Raw genomic sequence first — 18,067 nt, 5'->3', positions numbered from 1 at the left:
TTCCTCTTCCACCTATTCCTGCACCTCCCACCAACTCCTTACCATTTCTGTCCTGAGTCCTCTCCCACCATCTCATTTCACTCATATTTCTCCCTTCCACCCAAACCCTCCTCTTCCTTTGGCTCCAGCCTGCTTGTGTCTCTCTTCCCTTCCCTCGAATCCCCTGCTCTCCCCCATCTTCTTCCATTCAATTTCTTATATCACATCCATTACCTTGGTATCTCTGCGCCTTTCCAGAGGGGCACTAAGTGAGGGGTCTACCACACTGTGTCCTAAACTTTTTCTCCTCATTCTCCCCCCTACCTCCCCACACACACTTTGGGATGTCTCTGCCTCCTGGGGACTTTCTATTTCTCTCCTAGGATCCTTTGATCTTCCCACTGGGAGGCTCCCCTCCTCTTTTGCTCCCAGGATGTTTCTCCCTCCCTGCCCCTGGATGCGTGTCTCCCCACCCTTCTCCTCTTGTGACTTCTCCCTTATCTCCCCTCCTACCCACTCCCTTCCCTGAACCTTGGGGGTTGTAGCACCCTGACCCTTCTCAGCACCTGCTGCCCCTGGCTTATAGCCTCCACATTCTCTCACAGGACCTCTCATGGAAATCTTGTACCCTACCACCGCCCAGTCCCCTCTGCCATCCCCTCCACCCCTTTGTGTCCAGGACCCCTAAGAATTAGCATCCTCTGCCACCAGCTGTCCTTCCACCCCCTTCGCTTCTAGCCACCACCGCTCCCGCAACTTCCCTGCTCCCCCTGGACTGTCCCTGTCGCTGGCTCCTGCTCCACAGACCCCACTGCTCCCCCTTTCTCTTCTCTGATCGGAGCCCCCCTGCCCGCCATCTCCATCAGTCCTCAGTCCCATCTTAGCCTCCCCCGCTCCCATTCCGCTTCTCCTCCTCCCGCGTGTTTGGGTGAAATACACCAGCCTCAGGCTGGAAAGGCACCTGGCAAGGAGCTCGGGAATGAATGGCTCTGAAATTTGTAGAAAAGTTGTGTGCTTACTAGATTGAAAAAAAAAAAATTGCTTACTTGAATTTCCAAGCGCAAGACCTGCCTCCGAGATCAGCCCAATAAGAGCTGTCAGGGGAGGCTCCCAGCTCACTTTTCCACATCACTTCACAGTTACATCTGGCAGGCAGGCACATTGGAGCGCTCAGCCCCTGAATGAGTGGATTTATTTGGAATATCCCTGCTTTCCTGGCGATGTGCTGCTGCCGCTGATTTGTGCAAAGGGAGAAATTACTAACTGCACTTTACTATGCAGGCACAGAAACCTGAGAGTCTAAGTAACCAGCTTCTCCTCCAGCATCAGCAGCATCAAAAAGCATGAAAGAAATCCGGAGAATCCTGCCCATTCAGACGGACTGGTTAATATTTTCCTCTCCCTGAAGTAGACCCTTTAAATCCATTTGTAAAGTGGTCTTCGCAAGACGTTTCCTGGGTCATTGAAAGAGTGAGTATCTGTTTTTATTGTTAGCTAGTTATTTATTTCTCACTGGTAGAAGGGTTTCTCTCTATGGATTTGTCTTTGACTTGGTGCACCTTGCATACACTGTCACAGACACTATCTGTCTGTTCCCTTATAAACAGATGCATTATTAGACTGAAGTGTAGTGGCTCATTAATTCGGATTCTTTGAAATTCCCTGATAATGGGATGCCAGGCTGGGTGTGTGGGTTTTTTTTTTTTTTTTTTTTTTTAAGGTTCAGAAGGAGTTTTGTATCACAGTGAGCTGTTCACTGGGCTGGAGAGCCCGTTTCTTCTCCGTGGTTGTTGTTGTTGTTGTGTGTGTGTGTGGTTTTTTTTTTTTTTTTTAAGTACAATAAATCTCTGGACTGTTGTACTGTGGTGAATAGATGCAGGGCTGCAATCATGCATTGAAGTAGATTGCAGTTTTCGTGCTGAGAATAAAAATCAGCCACCAGCCAGATATGTAAATGGTGGAGTTGGAGGCTGGTAGAATCATAAGGGGGGGGGATTTTCCCCCTATTTATCACTGCCGACCCCGTGGTCCCCCCCAAACCTCTCAAATAAAGCCATGGATGGAATTGGACTGATTTATCCTTCTCCCCCTTTCAGAAAGGAAAGTATCCCGTCAGTTCTGCTCTATCTTTCTCTAAGCTGGGGTGGCAAGGACGCCTTAGCTATAAGTAGCCAAGAGAGCCATCCCTTTCCCATAAGTTGTTTTCTTTCCCTGTCCTTGTTGACTAAATAGTGAATGAACGCGGCTGAAACTTAGGAGAGGGCGCAAACCCCTTAGCTCCAGTTGCTTGTTAGTTGCATCATTACGGAGGCTTCTAGAGAAGAATGCAAGACTGTCGACCCCTAACGCGGGCTGTTCCACTACGCGTTTCATCCTCTGGCTGAGAAAGGCAAGAGGAATAGCATGTTCTTACATTCTGCTTGGATATCGCATCTGCTTGGTGGTAACATTCCAACCGGGAGACCCAAGCTGTCAGCATCCCTGCTAGCTTGTATCAGATCTACAAGAACATTGTGTTCAGCTGTGGAGCATAGAAGGCACCGGATCAGACTATAGCACTGCAAAGCTTCAGTATAGAAAACCCATGGCAATTTCTCGGTGGATAATATAGAGGAGATTAACTCAAGTCCTTATTTAGGCATTGGCTACCACCATGAAGATGCCACCACTTAACACAAGCAGGGATTCCTTTGTGATTGATGGCCATTCAGTCATGTCTAGACCCTTTCTCAATTTAAACAGTTTACGTTAAGTACCAGACTAAACGGCATTGAATCTATCCAAACTGGCACATAATAGCATTATAAAGCAGGGCTCTGCTTACCAACAGGTATCAAACGCTCCATGCTCCTGCTACCCCCAATCCCCCTCCCCAAATCTTCTGTACTTCTCCCTTCCTATAAGAATATAAGAATGTAAACTTTAATAAAAGCTGACACGTTTAAACAGCCAATTTGATGAGCTCATCAATGACTAGCCATTTGTCTTCATGGGCATCATTGCCAGATGTTTCCTTGGACTGCTGAATGTAAGAAATCAAATAACACTAACTGTCTATTGTTTTCAAATCTACAACATTAGTGTTTAATAGAAAGCCGGCTAACAGCTGCTCACTTCTGTTTCAATTAAAGAATATAGCTGATAGGTAACAAAGCTATAGATAAAGAATCCTCTTAACTTTACTCATCCTCTTTTGTAAATTCCTGAGGAGTTTCTTTGCAATAAGGATCAAGAGAAATATGTGATACTTCCATATGATTGCAATCTGAAGATATTTCTCTACAGTCCATTGTTAGGAACAAGATGATATTTCACAATTGGTTTCTCAGGAAATGTGGGTTTACTGAAAATATTAAAAAAGCAAATAAATAAAAACAAGCAAATGAGCCTAATGTACTTTTTCAGCTGTCTTAATCAAAGAGAAATTATCAAAATGTCTAAATGCATTGATGATATTTTCCACACACGTTACAACATTACTCATCAAATCCACAAATATAAAATCTAATAACATTAAAACCCCAAAGCTCTCTACAGTGTAACCCTCCTGGCCTAATTGTGTGACCATTTCAACCTCAAAGCTCTGTATGAGGGGAACTGATTCTTATATAATATTCTAGTCTAGGGTTTTCCATCCATTCAACCTTGCAGTTGTGCCTCACTGAATGCAGAATTGCCCATAATCTTCCCCTCTAAATACTGCTGTTTGCTTTTTAATATTGCTATTTATTGAAGCAATTTTCAATCTTTCTGCAATACTTATTTTATAATATCATAGGCTTTAAAGGATTTCAGTTTCTATTGCTGTTTGTAAGTTGAGGGCCTCTTGAAGCAGAGGCTATGCTACCTGGAAGCTGTATTTTGTGAGCATAGGTACATTATGATATACGGGTGAATAATTTATTGTTAATTGAAATGTGGTGTTAGTCACAAAAAGCTACCTGTGAGGTTTCTTATCTTATAAAAAGTAATTAAATAAAATAATATGTTTGGGCTGCTTAACAAATGTTGATGCTGTTTATATGACATTCATTAAAGCATCTTTCATTTAAAAAAAAAAAAAAAAAAAGCTTTATAGCACTATGGGAGGGAATCCTCCGCAGATCACTTCAGTCGTGCCAGCCCATACTCACTATCCCTTCCAAAAAGCTTATAAGAGGGTGTCCACAGTCACAGACCAGATATAAATTTGCTTATTACTTTTAGAGATGGTTTCTAGAGAAGCTCTGTCTCTTTTTCACCACACAATTGTCAATTCTCTAGTAAAGATATTGATTCCTGAAGGTCTCAGTGCCCTATGTACTCTTCCTGGGACTTTTTAGTCAGTGGTTGGAATTAAGGGTGTGGGGCTCACCCATATGACCCCTGATATATACAAATAAGTAAAGACCTGGTGCTATTACTTCAGCCAACAGTAAAATTGTTTTAGTTCCCATCATGAACACAGGGCGCGGGGGAAGGATATGATATATATCTATATCTATAGATAGATAGATATAGATATATAAAACAGGTTAATTCTAAGAGACGCTATCTATATATAGATATTTATGAACAAGAATGGATCTTTGACAAGAGACAGAGTCAACACAAAGTGCATATTGAAAGCACATGGTGCTGCAAATCTTTAACAGTTATGACAAGATAGAGTATCTATAAACAATACTTATAAGAAAGCAACTCCTAATGCTACATAATATAAATGTTAATGTCTACTCACAGCATTTTGTATAACCAACCATATATTATTATATATACAACCCACATGTATATTGTATTGCATTTTCCATTTTAAAGCTGCCTCATTGTAACACCATATAAAGGCTGACCTTTTGGACTAACTTTTAATAATAACAATTGTGTGCACCTTGATTATATCTGCATTTCAGAAAACCATATAAGACTTTGTGAGCTGTGAGTTTAAAAATAACACAAATCAAATTTTACCGGTGGGAGGAGAACTCTAAGACTTTTGCGTTGAAATATTTTAAGCATCATTGCTACCATAAGTCTGCATGAATAGAATTCAATTAGATGATGTAAACTCAACATTTTTTCTTAGCCTTGTTGCCATAGAAAAAGTGGTACACTTCATAGCTTTCTAAACATAACTATTTGAGAAAATTTACCCTTTTAGAAATTGAACAGAAGTGCCAATACAGTTTACATTTTCAATTATTTCCCCCCGTTCTTGAACACTTTCATTAAATTTCTTAGTTTGATAAATCAAGTAAACAGCACCAGCACTGTGGCATTTCAACTACAGATGCAATTTTAACTTTTCAGGATTTCTCTCTGAAAATGCAGTGGGAGCAGATGACATCTGAAAGTGGAAAGAAGAGCTGACATGGAAAGGTGCCCTCAGAATTAGTTTACTAGCAGTTGACTCCAAGGAGAGGACCAATTCCTGCTTGCCTTACTCGTGAGTAGTCCATTACTATCAATTACCATTTGATGGCAATGGTTCTACTTGAGGAACTGGTCCAACAAGATGCTAATTACTATTTATTAACACTGTAGCCAACGGGAGTTAGGATGTTCAGCATCTTGGTGGGTTGGGCTCAGAATGATTTGGCTCAGGATATGCAAAAAGTGAGGAGCCTCCACTGCATGTATGGGTGTCTAAAGCCAACTTTCCCCCCCAAAAATGTTAAACGTGCCCAGGGGAAAAATGCCTCTAAGTATGTTTTGTTCAGGCTTCTATTCCTAGTAGAAGCATCTGTGTATTTTGTTAAAAATAGTATGTCAGAAATTTTTAGTTCACCAGCTTGCTTGTAGTTTTCAAACGTAGTGGTGTGTATTAAATCCAAACAGGTTAATTCTAAGAGACGCTAAACAGCCTACTTTAAGGAACTCAGCTTGCAGTTTAAATCCATTTGTAATCACTTTCCCTTTGCTATCACTAATGTTTAATCATACAAACATATATGTATAAACTAAATGCTAATGTGCTGAGCAAATTGTGTACTTCTAAAAGAAGAATGCAATTCATTAGTTTTGCAGGCAAATACACATTTCTGACAGTGAACATCAGTATTATGGATTGAATATATCTGCTTATTATTTCCTTTCATTTAACCAAATCATCATTGGACCTTAATTTCTACCCTGACTGAACTTGAAATGAGTCATATAAAGCCAGTGACCCTGTGGGCTTTAATCTTGGGGAGTATGCTTCAAATATATCCAATAGGAAAAAATTTAGTTCAGCCTGGCAAATGCAAATGTCAAAAATAAATATAGGGCCTGATTCTACTGCCATTAAAGTCAATGAGAAAATTTCCACTGACTTCAGTGGTGCAGAATCAAGATCTTAAGTCCTAATTTCATATGGTGCTGTTAGAGGATATTAACCAAACCTTAGCATAACTACCATAATTACTGTATACTGTTGGCAAAGCCCGGCAATGTTTCCTTTTCTGTATAGATTTTCATTTTTTTGGCATTTATTTCAAGGGAAACTTCATACATATGACAAGTTTCAGAGTAACAGCCGTGTTAGTCTGTATCCGCAAAAAGAAGAACAGGAGTACTTGTGGCACCTTAGAGACTAACAAATTTATTAGAGCATAAGCTTTTGTGGGCTACAGCCCACTTCTTCGGATGCATATAGCATATGGGCTGTAGTCCACGAAAGCTTATGCTCTAATAAATTTGTTAGTCTCTAAGGTGCCACAAGTACTCGTGTTCTTCTTTTTTCATACATATGCAGTCTTTAAACCATAAAGACCAAGGGTCATTTTAGTCAGATTTCAGGTTGATACGAAAGAAGGTTATTTATGCTACTTTGCTTAATTGTGCACAATAGATGACATTCTCTAAAGAAAATCAAGGAAAGAACAATAATAGTTTCTGTCGTATGTCAATGGATTACTGAAAAAAAATGAGAAAACATATTTATGGCCTCCATTAATATTTAAACAATTTTCAATAAGAACAGGATAAGCACATCTCAGTTGCTGAACATCTGATGATAAATGATGCCCTAGACAGAGGATGGTTAACACCTAATTCTCAGTTACAGGCCAATCTGTTTGCCTTTTAAGAGCTCTCAATATGGTATGCACAACTTGCATTTTCCCCTCTCACTTTTAAAAGTGTTTTAGGTCTTTCAAATTATGTAATACACCCTCATAAAAATTAGCATTGGTCTGAGAGATGAGATTGGCACCGGCTAGCACTATTAAATCTATACGTAGTCTAGAATTCTATTTCGGTGGAAGGAAAAGTGCTTTAATCACCGGACTGCAGAAAATAAAAAATTGAGTTCAGTCATATTCTTCCCTTTACTGTATAAACAAACTGAGGCAGATGTGACTATATTACATTTCAGTGTTATAATCTGCTAGACTGTTTTGGTGGTTCAAATGAAATATGACATTTCTCCTTCTCTCTGTTTTGAGCTGGCACCATCAGCTTCTCAGCAAGGCAATGTGGAGGTGAACTGATGCTCTGACACAGATCAGTGGGAAATCTGACCCTCATGCTCTGGCAAATAATTTTTTTTTTAAAGCTACGTGTGACATTCTAAAAGGCATAAATGTGGCACATGCTCTACAGTATCTGTTTATTTTAATGCATAGTTTCTTTAGTATTTATATTACATGAAGGAGTAAGAATGATATAGTCATTTCATTGGAAATGAAGTACGATCAAGCAAGTTGTATTACTGAGCTTGTAAACTCTGTGGGGAAGGAGCTGTCTTTGTTTGAATAGTGCCTAGCACAGTAGGATCCTGGGCCATGTGTGGGAGTTCTAGGCACTATTGAAATGCAAATAATACATTAGGAAAACATAAATAGTTTTGTAGTGCTAAGAACAATACAAAATTAACTGATTTTGATGAGGCATTTAGAGGCTAGTTCTGGGAGATGATGCACTCTTCTACGGATCAGTGGGAGTCCTGATACTCACGTGCTTAAAGTTCACACTTGCTGAATTGGAGCCTATGGCTTTGGCAAAGGATTCAAATAATAGTCCCAGTACTATATTATATAGGACAGGATCATCGTATCAGTTAGAGATAGGGAATAACTCCTAGCTCCCAAGCTGATTCTACCCCTCCCCTCCTTCAAAGGCAAACTATAGGTTCCTTCAGAAGGGGTTTTCTGAATGTAAACATTTGGAAGAATTATGCAAAGAAGAGTTAGAGTTGTGTGTCGATATCACAGGTCTTCACATTATGCAACTAAGTGAATAACAATGGATAGTTTGCTATGATGTTGTCATTGGCTTGGAATAGGTAAGTTTGATTTATTGAGTTATAGAGTTTAAGGACAGAAGGGAGGACTAGATCATCTAGTATGACCTTCTATATGTCACAGGACATCTACACTATCCAGCACCTGCCTACTAACCCAACAACTGAAATTAGACTGAAGTATTACAGCCCACAAGAGAGTAGTCTGTTATATTCCACAGGCAGGGCATAGGAGGGACCGAGGTGCACCAGTGCCTGAAGTCCCCACAATGGCAGGGAAATGATAAAGTGTATCATTCTCCTTTCATCCTGACTTATCAATGAGATATGGAATGACCTGATTCCTGGAGAAGCCTCCTCTCCCCACCAGAGCACTGACTGTATGTTTTCTCACTGAGGAAAAAGCAGAAGGGAAAGTGAGGCAGACAAATGGTGTAGATTATGAATCTCCCAGATGTTAATTTTATTTATTTTTTTGGAAGAATAAGGTGGCATTATTTTAGGCAGTTGTAAGCTTGTAGGCTGTTGAATAACCACATCCTCCAATGTTTTAAAAAAAAAACAAAAACAAAAACCAAACCTCCAGAGGTTATCCTAAAGAAATTATTGTTTGTGTGTATGTGTGTGCATGGGCATGTCTCTCTATGTGCATGCATGTGTAAATTCTACCTACGATATAGTGAAAGGAAAGTCTGAAGAACTTTTGTGCTTAAAATGCTCCTTTGTATAAGTGCTGGGAGAATTGTTCACCTCTTCTAACTATAAAAAAGCTGCAGTGCATGACTAAGCTTAAAAATTAAGGTAGCATATCCTTACACTCTCACTGAGAGTGCTAGTGTGTGCGTGGGACAGAGCAGTTAAGAAGAAAGCTTTAACACGGTGTCTCTTGGCCTGACATCAAAATAAGTAGTTCTTTTTTAGTCTTGCTCTGTTTCAGTTTTTGATGCAAACGTGAATGGGAGCAAGTTGCCACTGACAATATAAAACAGTAAACTTGGACAAAAGATTTGCAAATATATTTGACCAGATTCTCTCCTCCCTTATGACACTGCTTTGCAATATTCTGTGTAGCTGGCAATGGGAGGGTCACACTATTGGATTCTATTATTTATCATTATTCTTCATTACTTATGCAGTGACAAAAAGCACACTGAGCCGAACACAAGACTTTGCCCCTAGGAGCTTACAATCAAATTTCAGATACAATGCAATCACTGAGAGCAGCAAAGAGCATGGGGGATGTGTGATGAGGATGCTCCAATTTTACTGGCATGGTCAGTTTTTGTGTCTTGATGGCTCTGTTAAAGCTATTTATTTTTCTGGGTTTTTCAACGGCAAATTATCATGCTGAATATTGTAGGACAGCTCATGTGAGTAAGGATTACCCACATGAATGAGGAGTGGAGTAGAAAACTTCAGGGTTTACTGAGCTGCCAGGAGAGGATTAGCAGAGAAAGATTCTGCTTCCCACAGTGGGAAGGGTCTGCATCATGTTGCTGCCATTAGTGGGGAACCCTGTTAGAACCCTGAAAAAAATGGACTAGGAAGCATGGGTGGAAGTGTTGCAGTGTAACCAATACCTGCAGAGGCAAATGTAAAACTAAAAAGGATTGAGTTTAAAGAACAGATAGAAAAGAGTGAAGCCAAAGAAGACAGGAATGATATTCTAGCTACTGTGGAAAGTAAGTAAGAAAGGGCTAAGAGAAAAATAAATGAATAAATAGTGAGGAAGAAGAGGCTTCCAGATGTTGACAAAGGAGGTACTGCAAGGTACAAAAGTGAATGTTGGCTATTTAAAAAAAACAGGGACGGTTGCAGATTTTGTACCCATGTAGACGGCATGTTTAGTTTCTGATCATGGGCCAAGGGAACATCAAGATAATGGGAAGAAAGTGTCATTGTTGATGAGTATGTTCCAAATAAAGGAAGCCAATCCGAGGATATTAGTTATTGTAAAAGATTAACTGTCCTGATGTGTTTTCCTAACTTGAGTGAAAGTTGTCATCTAAAGCTCTACCTGTCCTGCAGGAAGGGAGGATCTTTAATTTATTTATAGCAGGGACTCAAGGTTGTTTAATGGAGTTTTCCCTGCAGGGCAAGAACTCCCATGTGAGTCTGATGGAACTTTGAGACTTCAGGAGTGTATACAATACAAAGAACACCATACTCAAGTCAACTAGTGCTAACCAAAGGTTTAAATGACTTGGTGAACATACATCTCACTAGTTCTGTGCTGCCTACGTTTAATGCACATTTGCCTGTATTGAATCAGGGTGCCAAGATGGAGTATATGAATGGCACATAATAGACTGGTCTGCTGTGGCCTGTAGTATTTTGATCTAATTTCAGTTGTTGGGCTTGGTGTGCAGGTGCTAGGTGGTGTTGGTATCCTGTGGATATAGAGAGGGCCAGACTAAGTGATCTGATGTCCCTTCTGGTCTTTAGCTCTATGACTCTACACTACCTAAACTTCTTTACTGGACCTTTGATGCTGTTATGTCCCATCTCTCTCACCATGTTATTAGTATTTTATATCTCAGGCAGTCTTCCCAGTGCATGATGAAAGGATAATGTCCTGTCCATTCTGACAGACTGTTTTAATGTATGCTGAAGTATCTGAAAAAATCCTACTTTAGACAAATATATATCTCACACTTTTAATTGTCTGGCATTTCCAGTGTAATTTATTTAAATAAATCAATACTGCTAGATTTTTAACGTAACTGAACCAATCATTTAAAAATTGACAAAATCCTCCTTAATGAAACGGTGAGGTCAGAGGACTTATCTGTAGCTTGTAATCACAATGATCAACAAGGCAGCAATGAATGCAGAATGAAATTAGAAGTGGATTGCCCTGAAGATGCAGCAGTTTGCAAGAGGATCCTCAACATTTCCTAATGTGAAGAAACTCTAGAGAGGCTGTAAAATCTCCTTGACTGGAGATCATGGTGTAAATCAATGCACTAGCAATATAATAAAGTGGATTACTTGGCCAGAAAGACATTCTGTGGTTTGACAAATCTAAAAATAAATTGATTTTTCAAGCTTTTATGACCTGATTCCATTTTCTTTCTTAGTAAGCAGTTTGTGTTAACAATTTTTACTAACTTTATTAATCTTTATAACAGTTCTATTGCATTCCATCATCTCTCTAGTACCTTTTAAAAGTTACAATATGATTGCAAAATAGCCATAATGAAAATAGTACTGGTTGTTACCAATACGTCAGCTGCCAAATAACCATAACCCACTGGTATGTTATACAAAAGATGAGAATGAAAGTAATTATATAGTGAACTTAATATAATTGCTTATTGCCCTACTTATTCTAGTCCCACACAAAGTCAATGGGACTACTTGTCTCAATTGACTAGGATTTGGCCCTTAAAGTAATTGTAATGTATCTGATATCAAGTAATGATGGTGCAACATCTGGAAACGATATTACACTGTTTATAATGCTGCAACATAATTCCAACAAGTGGTGATTGCTGGGGGGGCATCACCTAACTTGTAAAGTCAGCATGGTTGTAAGCTCTTTGTTCTGTGTTTGTACAGCACCTAGCACAATGGGACTTTGGTCCATGCCGGGGACTCCTTGGTTCTGCCAGATTCCAAACAATAATCATGGTTTGGTGCTGCCTGTCCAAAAGCATATCAACACATACAGCAGGAAGATCCTGTTACAGAAAACAAGCTATTCAGCTTTACCTGTGATTTGATTCTCTATAGGTTTTGCTCTGGGAAACCAACCATTTTACAAATATTTGATTAAACTTTGATTAGCTGAAACTGTTATCCAGAACACTCTGTTATCTGAAAAAGGGTCACATCTCCCTAGCTCTATTTGTTATATTTAAAATCCCTTTATTTTACCCAAAATCTGGACTCCTAGACTGTTTAAAATAATCATCCCCACCCTCATCTCGCAGGGCCATTCAGAGAATCAAGAGAATACATACTCTCAGGCAAAAAACTTTATTGAATTAGAATTAGGGTTGTAAGTAAATACTTATCAGACATGGAACCTAAAAAGAATATTGTGGCTTTTGAGAAAACTGCAAACATTAATGTTACACTTTCACAAGCAAACCAAATCATTGGAAATAATGGAAATAACAGTTTAAGGGCCAGATTCTGTTCCTGCTGTAGGGATTTTGTGCTGTCCTGATGGCACAAAGTAGCTGGAGAGCCTGCAGATCTGGCCTCATGAGGGGATCCTCAGATGGCAGAGAGCCACTACCCAAGCTCCACACCACTTCCTTAGGCCCTGGTACACACTGAGTATCAAGGAAAAGGGGAGCATGGCTGCAGTGTCTCTATTTCACAGCAACAGAGAGTCCTGTGGCACCTTTAAGACTAACAGATGTATTGGAGCATAAGCTTTCGTGGGTGAATGCCCACTTCGTCGGATGCATCTATTTCACAGCAATCTCTGACCACAAAATATAACCAATAGCAGTCATGGGGACAGGGAAAGTGCCATAGTACCTCTCCATAATACATCCTGCACATGGAATGCAGCAACTAGAGTGGCAAGAACAACCCATTTCCACAACTGCCCAGGACTCTGGAGACAGCCCATTCTCTGTGTGTTGGTCAAAGGCCTCTCCCTTAAAACAGGCCTAGGCCCCTCAGCTCCAGGTGGATTGACTTACTACTGGCAAAGTCAGAGTAATGGGTTCAAATGAGGTTTGCAGTGAAGGGTTCCAGAAGATCAGCCTTCATTGTGGAGATACTAATGAGTCTCCTTCATTGTGAACTGTGCATATTCACATGCATAACCGTGCTAAAAGCAAAAATATGTGCAGGTAAGAGGGGGATTTGTTCTGTAGCCTGCAATGCCTAACACATGCTGCAACTTTCCTTTCTCACTGGTGCTGGAGAACTTATTGCACATTTATGATAACAGTGCTCAAGTTAACTGTGCTTTTTGCCAGGTTGTTTTACTGAGTTCGGTTTAATGAAACGTGTTATGTGAACGTTGTTGCTGCTGTTTTTGTTTGCTTGAAGTATTGCTGAAGCCTCTCCCATGGAGTTACACTGAGATCGGATCCAATCGTGGCTAAAGAATCTTGATGTATTAGCAATGGCTAGATGGGATTTAATCCGGCTGTACTGCCTGAAAAGTAATGGATCTGAGCTTCCTGTATTTCTTTTAACATACATCTAAGTGAATTTAGTTTTTGCAGATTGGCAGTTCAGGTAACTAAAGTCTTATGTCCCTTCTCTACCCTATATAACAAAAAGATACAGCATATGTAGTAGCAGTACAAGTGTCACACTATCCCACCAATTTGCTTCAGCTCTGTTCAGGAGGGAGCCCCCTTTGAGTGAAAGGGGACAGCAGTTCAGTCTTAATTAGATTAATTAGTTGATGTTTTTAAAAGCCCTTTGAATATGAAAAGTGCTGTGTTTTATTATTATTCAGTCCTGGGAATGGCAAAAAAGTGCCAATTAGAGCTGTGTCCAAATCAGCAGCAATCTCAGGGTGGGTTCATCTGAAAGATTTCTCTGGTGCACGTGTAACTCACAGGTCAGTGTGTGTGTGTTATGTGCCCCCTTCTGTGTTAAATTCACGGTGGATCTGAGTGTTACAGCTACCTACCCACCTACAGAGTTTTACTCAAGCTGGAAAGACTTATGCTTCTAACTCTGGATGTCCCTGATTTGATCCCTAGTGTCAGCCAAGATGGTGACCTTTACACTTCATGGTGGGTCATGCTACCCTGAGGTTTCCTTTGCTTTTGATTCACATGAACAGAAAAATATGAAAAACCTTATCCCAAGCTACCAAGTTGTATATTGTTTCCATCTAAGCTTGAACGTTCCTTCTCCCTCTAATTACCTCTTACCTACCTTAACACATTCTGGGTTCCTCTCCCTTTTAAGGTCTACAGCAGGGGTCGGCAATGTTTGGCATGCAGCTCACCAGGGTAAGCAACCTGGCGGGCCAAGCCAGTTTATTTGCCTGCTGATGCGGCAGGTTCGGCCGATCGCGGCCCCCACTCGCTGCGGTTCGCCGTCCCGGGCGAGAAGCGGCGCGGGCCGAGGGATGTGCTGGCCGCAGCTTCCTGCTGTCCCCATTGGCCCGGGACAGCGAACTGCAGCCAGTGGGGGGCCGCGATCGGCCGAACCTGTCACGTCAGCAGGTAAATAAACTGGCCCGGCCCGCCAGGGTGCTTACCCTGGCGAGCCGTGTGCCAAACATTGCCGACCCCTGGTCTACAGGGCAGTAGTTACAAACCCTCTTGTTCCCCATACCTTCATTGTCTTCAGAGTGAAATTGGTTGTCCCCACCCCTCCTCAAGCTCTTAAGAGAGAACTGTCCTTCCATTCTGTTCCTCACCACTCCGTGGGGGGCTTAGGGGATATGGAAAGTCAGGTTACGTCTCTTCCCTTCACATTTCATAGAAAAATCTCTTCAGAGAATTAGGTTGTATTACCTTCCAGCCCTCTCCCTCTCACTCAATCTTCAGCACTGAGACCCATAACAGTTACTGGAATGGGCACTTACCTCATTCTTGTTGCATTATTGAAAGTATCACACTTCGAGGTCCAGAGGTACTTGGACTGAGTTTTAGTTCATAACAGCTCTTCTCACCTTCTTAAAAAGATGAGTCTCTCATGGCTTTAGAATTTCTTGCAAGAGGTTTCCACAGCTATGTTGTCAGTTACTGAAATACAAACAAACCTGGGAACTTGTTGCCAAGAGATGTTGCGAAGGCCAAAACTATAATTGGGCTCCTAAAAGAACTAGATAAGTTAACGGAGCATAGGTCCATCAATGGCTATTAGTGAAGATGGTCAGGGATACAACCCCATGCTCTGGGTATCCCTAGTCTCTGATTGCCAGAAGCTGGGAGTGGTTGATAGGAAATGGGTCTTCGATGATTGCCTGTTCTGTTCACTCCCTTTGAAGCACCTGGGACCAGCTGCTGTTGGAAGACAGAATACTGGTCTAGATGGACCATTGGTCTGATCCAGTAGGCCATTCTTATATTAAACAGAACAAACCCCACAGTTTGTGCCTTTTTACTTGTTTTCTGTTTGTTTTATTAGCCTTTAAACATCATGTTCATGTTTTCAAGTTTTTCCTTCACAAACATGAATACTAGAACCGTACAATATGTATACAAAAATGAAAGTTGTGAGTCTCCCATAATCATATGACTCAAGAAGTTTAGGCTTCAAGATAAACACTGAATATCATCAGACAGTAGAGCTGGATGACATTATTTTGGCCAAAACTTTTTTCTCACAGAAAAATGCAGATTCAAGTTGAGTGAAACGTTATGTAAATTCATATTGATATTTCTGAATTATTTTGGTTGAAAACAAAAATTACTTTTTTTTAAAAAAAAAGCTCAAAATTTAAATTAAATGTTTAGTTTCAAGTTGAATGAAATACTTTGTGTGACCAAACTGTGTTGGGTTTGAAGTGCCATAGTACCTCTCCATAATACCACATCCTGCACACAATTTCGGGGGAAAAAATTGGTTTGGGCCTATATGAAACAAATTAAAAAAAAAAATTCAGAACTACTAGCTAACCAAAACAATCAGTGATTTGTACAGCTCTGAGCCACACACACAAAAAATCATGAGTTGACAGCCGTGTACCTATCCTCCTACACTGTAGTTTTCCATAAGATTACATTTGGTTCTGAACCAGCCAATGATTATATATCAGGAAACCTTTTACAAAACTCCAGCCATGCTATTATCCTCTTTGAGTTATATCCCAGACATCTTTTTAAGTAACCTACGGTTGCATTTAAGGTTTGTAGAGCATTGTGGCTATACTGTAGCAGACTTTAAGTTGTTAAACTAGCTTCTTCATCTCAGTACATCTCTTAGGGGAAACAAACACTTCAAGATCTTATTTTAAAGGGTTTGTTTTTTTTTTTAAATTGGCCACTGCTGAGCCTTTTATTTTCTTCTGTCCTCTTCCTTTCCCCTCATCATGTTATACGAGATCTCCATATCAGGTTTTATTTGCCTTATTTGTTAAGGTCTTATTTTTTATGCCAAATTATGTTTTTGTTGTTTTTTATGGTTTTATTATGTTGTATAAACAGAGGTAGGGGAAAGTGACTTGTAAATAGAGTTGATCAGAAATTTGATGTGTTTTTCATTTAAAAATTCTGGTGAATCAAAAGTGAAATGTTTTGGAGAAATATGTTTTTTATAAAATTTTGGAAAACAACAAAAACACAGAAAGAGAACATTCCAATGAGGTGTAAACATTCCATTTTGACCTTTTTGGAATGGAATATTTTGATTTTCCATTTCAAAATGACTTTTTATTGCATTTTTAATTTTTTTTTTTTGCTAAAATATAATTGAAAAAAATAAAAAAGTGGAATGACATTGATGTTATAGGAACAAAACAGTGTTGATTGACCAAAAACATTTATTTTGTGTAAGTGTGTGTGGGGGAGGGGTGGGGGGGTCATTTTGTGATAAAATGTCAAAATATTTTGGATTTTGTGCTGTTTTGGAAAGGGAAAACAAAATAGAAATGGTAGAAAGTCTTGCAAAATGAGAAATCTGGTTCCTGCCTGCCTCTACATAAATGAAATTAATATTTTCTTTCTTAAAGTTACAATATTTACTAAAGTTGAACTATTTTTTTTTCTTGTGGCCATACATGAATAAAAAAAAATGTTCTTGCCCTGGCTATTATGAATGCCTGGGGGAAAAAAAGGATTCAATCCTTTGAGGTACTGAGTACGCTCCATTGACTTCAAAGCGAGCAGAGGACATGTAGACTAAAAAAAGAAAAATGAGTTACCCACCGCTGTATTATTGCTCAGCTTCAGAGTTATTTGTGGTTAGCTTTTACTGAAAGGTTTATACAGGGTCAAATTCTAATATGCTGGCTCACACTGAGTAGTTCTGACCTGAAATCGAAGGAACTAGTAGTGCAGGAAGGTGCTACCAACATTGACAGAAGTATCTGTCCCTTATTTGCCCCCCCCCCCCTTTAAAATGGGAATTAAAATTCATTTCCTAGACACATATATTATCTACTATAAATATAAAACTGGACTTTGGCTTGTTTCTGACATGAAAATAACTAAGATTTTATAAAATATATCCCCAAGCACTTTATAGCTAACTTTGTATTACTCTTATTTTTGCAGGAATCTTGGATGACAGGAAAACCCAGTGGATCATGTTTTTATAAGCTAAGCAATTTTTGTTTATGTTCACTGTGCTGCAAACATATGGAGGATCTGTAAGTAAATGTACTTTACTGCATGATGAACTGGATGGCTATCGTCTGGAGGAAAGCAAAATAATTGTTTCAGTTCTGTGGTGATTTGCTAAGCTTGTGGTACAATGCCAGAAAGACTAACGGAGATGCTTATGGATGTATGGACTCCATTAATAATATTATGGATTACTGTCCTTCCTTCCATTTATATGGCTCCATTGAATCAATCTCAAATATTACCAAGTGGATCCAGTATGGGACTAAGTGGGCTCAGTGGAGAACAGAAGGTTTTGAACCGTTCGAAGAGGGGCTGGGTTTGGAACCAAATGTTTGTATTAGAAGAATTTTCTGGACCTGAACCAATATTAGTTGGCCGGGTAAGTAAAGATTTTTTTTTTCTTTCACTACGAAAATGTAGAGTAGACGTTGGCTTAGACTTTCCTATCAAGCTCAAGTTTACAGCTCTTGGTCATTCTGAGTCTTCCCTGATGCCTGTAAATTTATGTTTTATAGATATTTACTCCTTTTGTAATTATGCAACTAACATAAATTATATGATCATCTGACAGGAGAAAGTAGAATGATCTTTTTAGTGGACTGGAGATTTCAGGGTACAGACAGCCTGTTCTAACTTGTATTTTCAAGATAGAAAGCATCTTTTA

At 39.7% G+C, this 18,067-nt stretch overlaps 1 protein-coding gene across 2 annotated transcripts in view; it reads left to right on the top strand.

The window, feature by feature from the left end:
• Positions 1–1,071: 1,071 nt before the first annotated feature.
• Positions 1,072–18,067, top strand: part of CDH8 (cadherin 8) — a 223,399-nt gene continuing 206,403 nt past the window's right edge. For both annotated transcript variants that reach the window (XM_054049347.1, XM_054049346.1), the window contains exons 1-2: positions 1,072–1,449; positions 17,332–17,782. In XM_054049347.1, the coding sequence (XP_053905322.1) occupies positions 17,531–17,782 (252 nt within the window). In that variant the 5' untranslated portion in view covers positions 1,072–1,449; positions 17,332–17,530. The remainder of the gene's footprint in view (positions 1,450–17,331; positions 17,783–18,067) is intronic.

Source organism: Malaclemys terrapin, chromosome 14 (genome assembly GCF_027887155.1).
Source record: "Malaclemys terrapin pileata isolate rMalTer1 chromosome 14, rMalTer1.hap1, whole genome shotgun sequence".
In the NCBI taxonomy this organism is placed as follows: domain Eukaryota; kingdom Metazoa; phylum Chordata; order Testudines; family Emydidae; genus Malaclemys; species Malaclemys terrapin.
The sequence above is the reverse complement of the archived record's forward strand: the minus strand, read 5'-3'. Positions and strand labels throughout refer to the sequence as shown.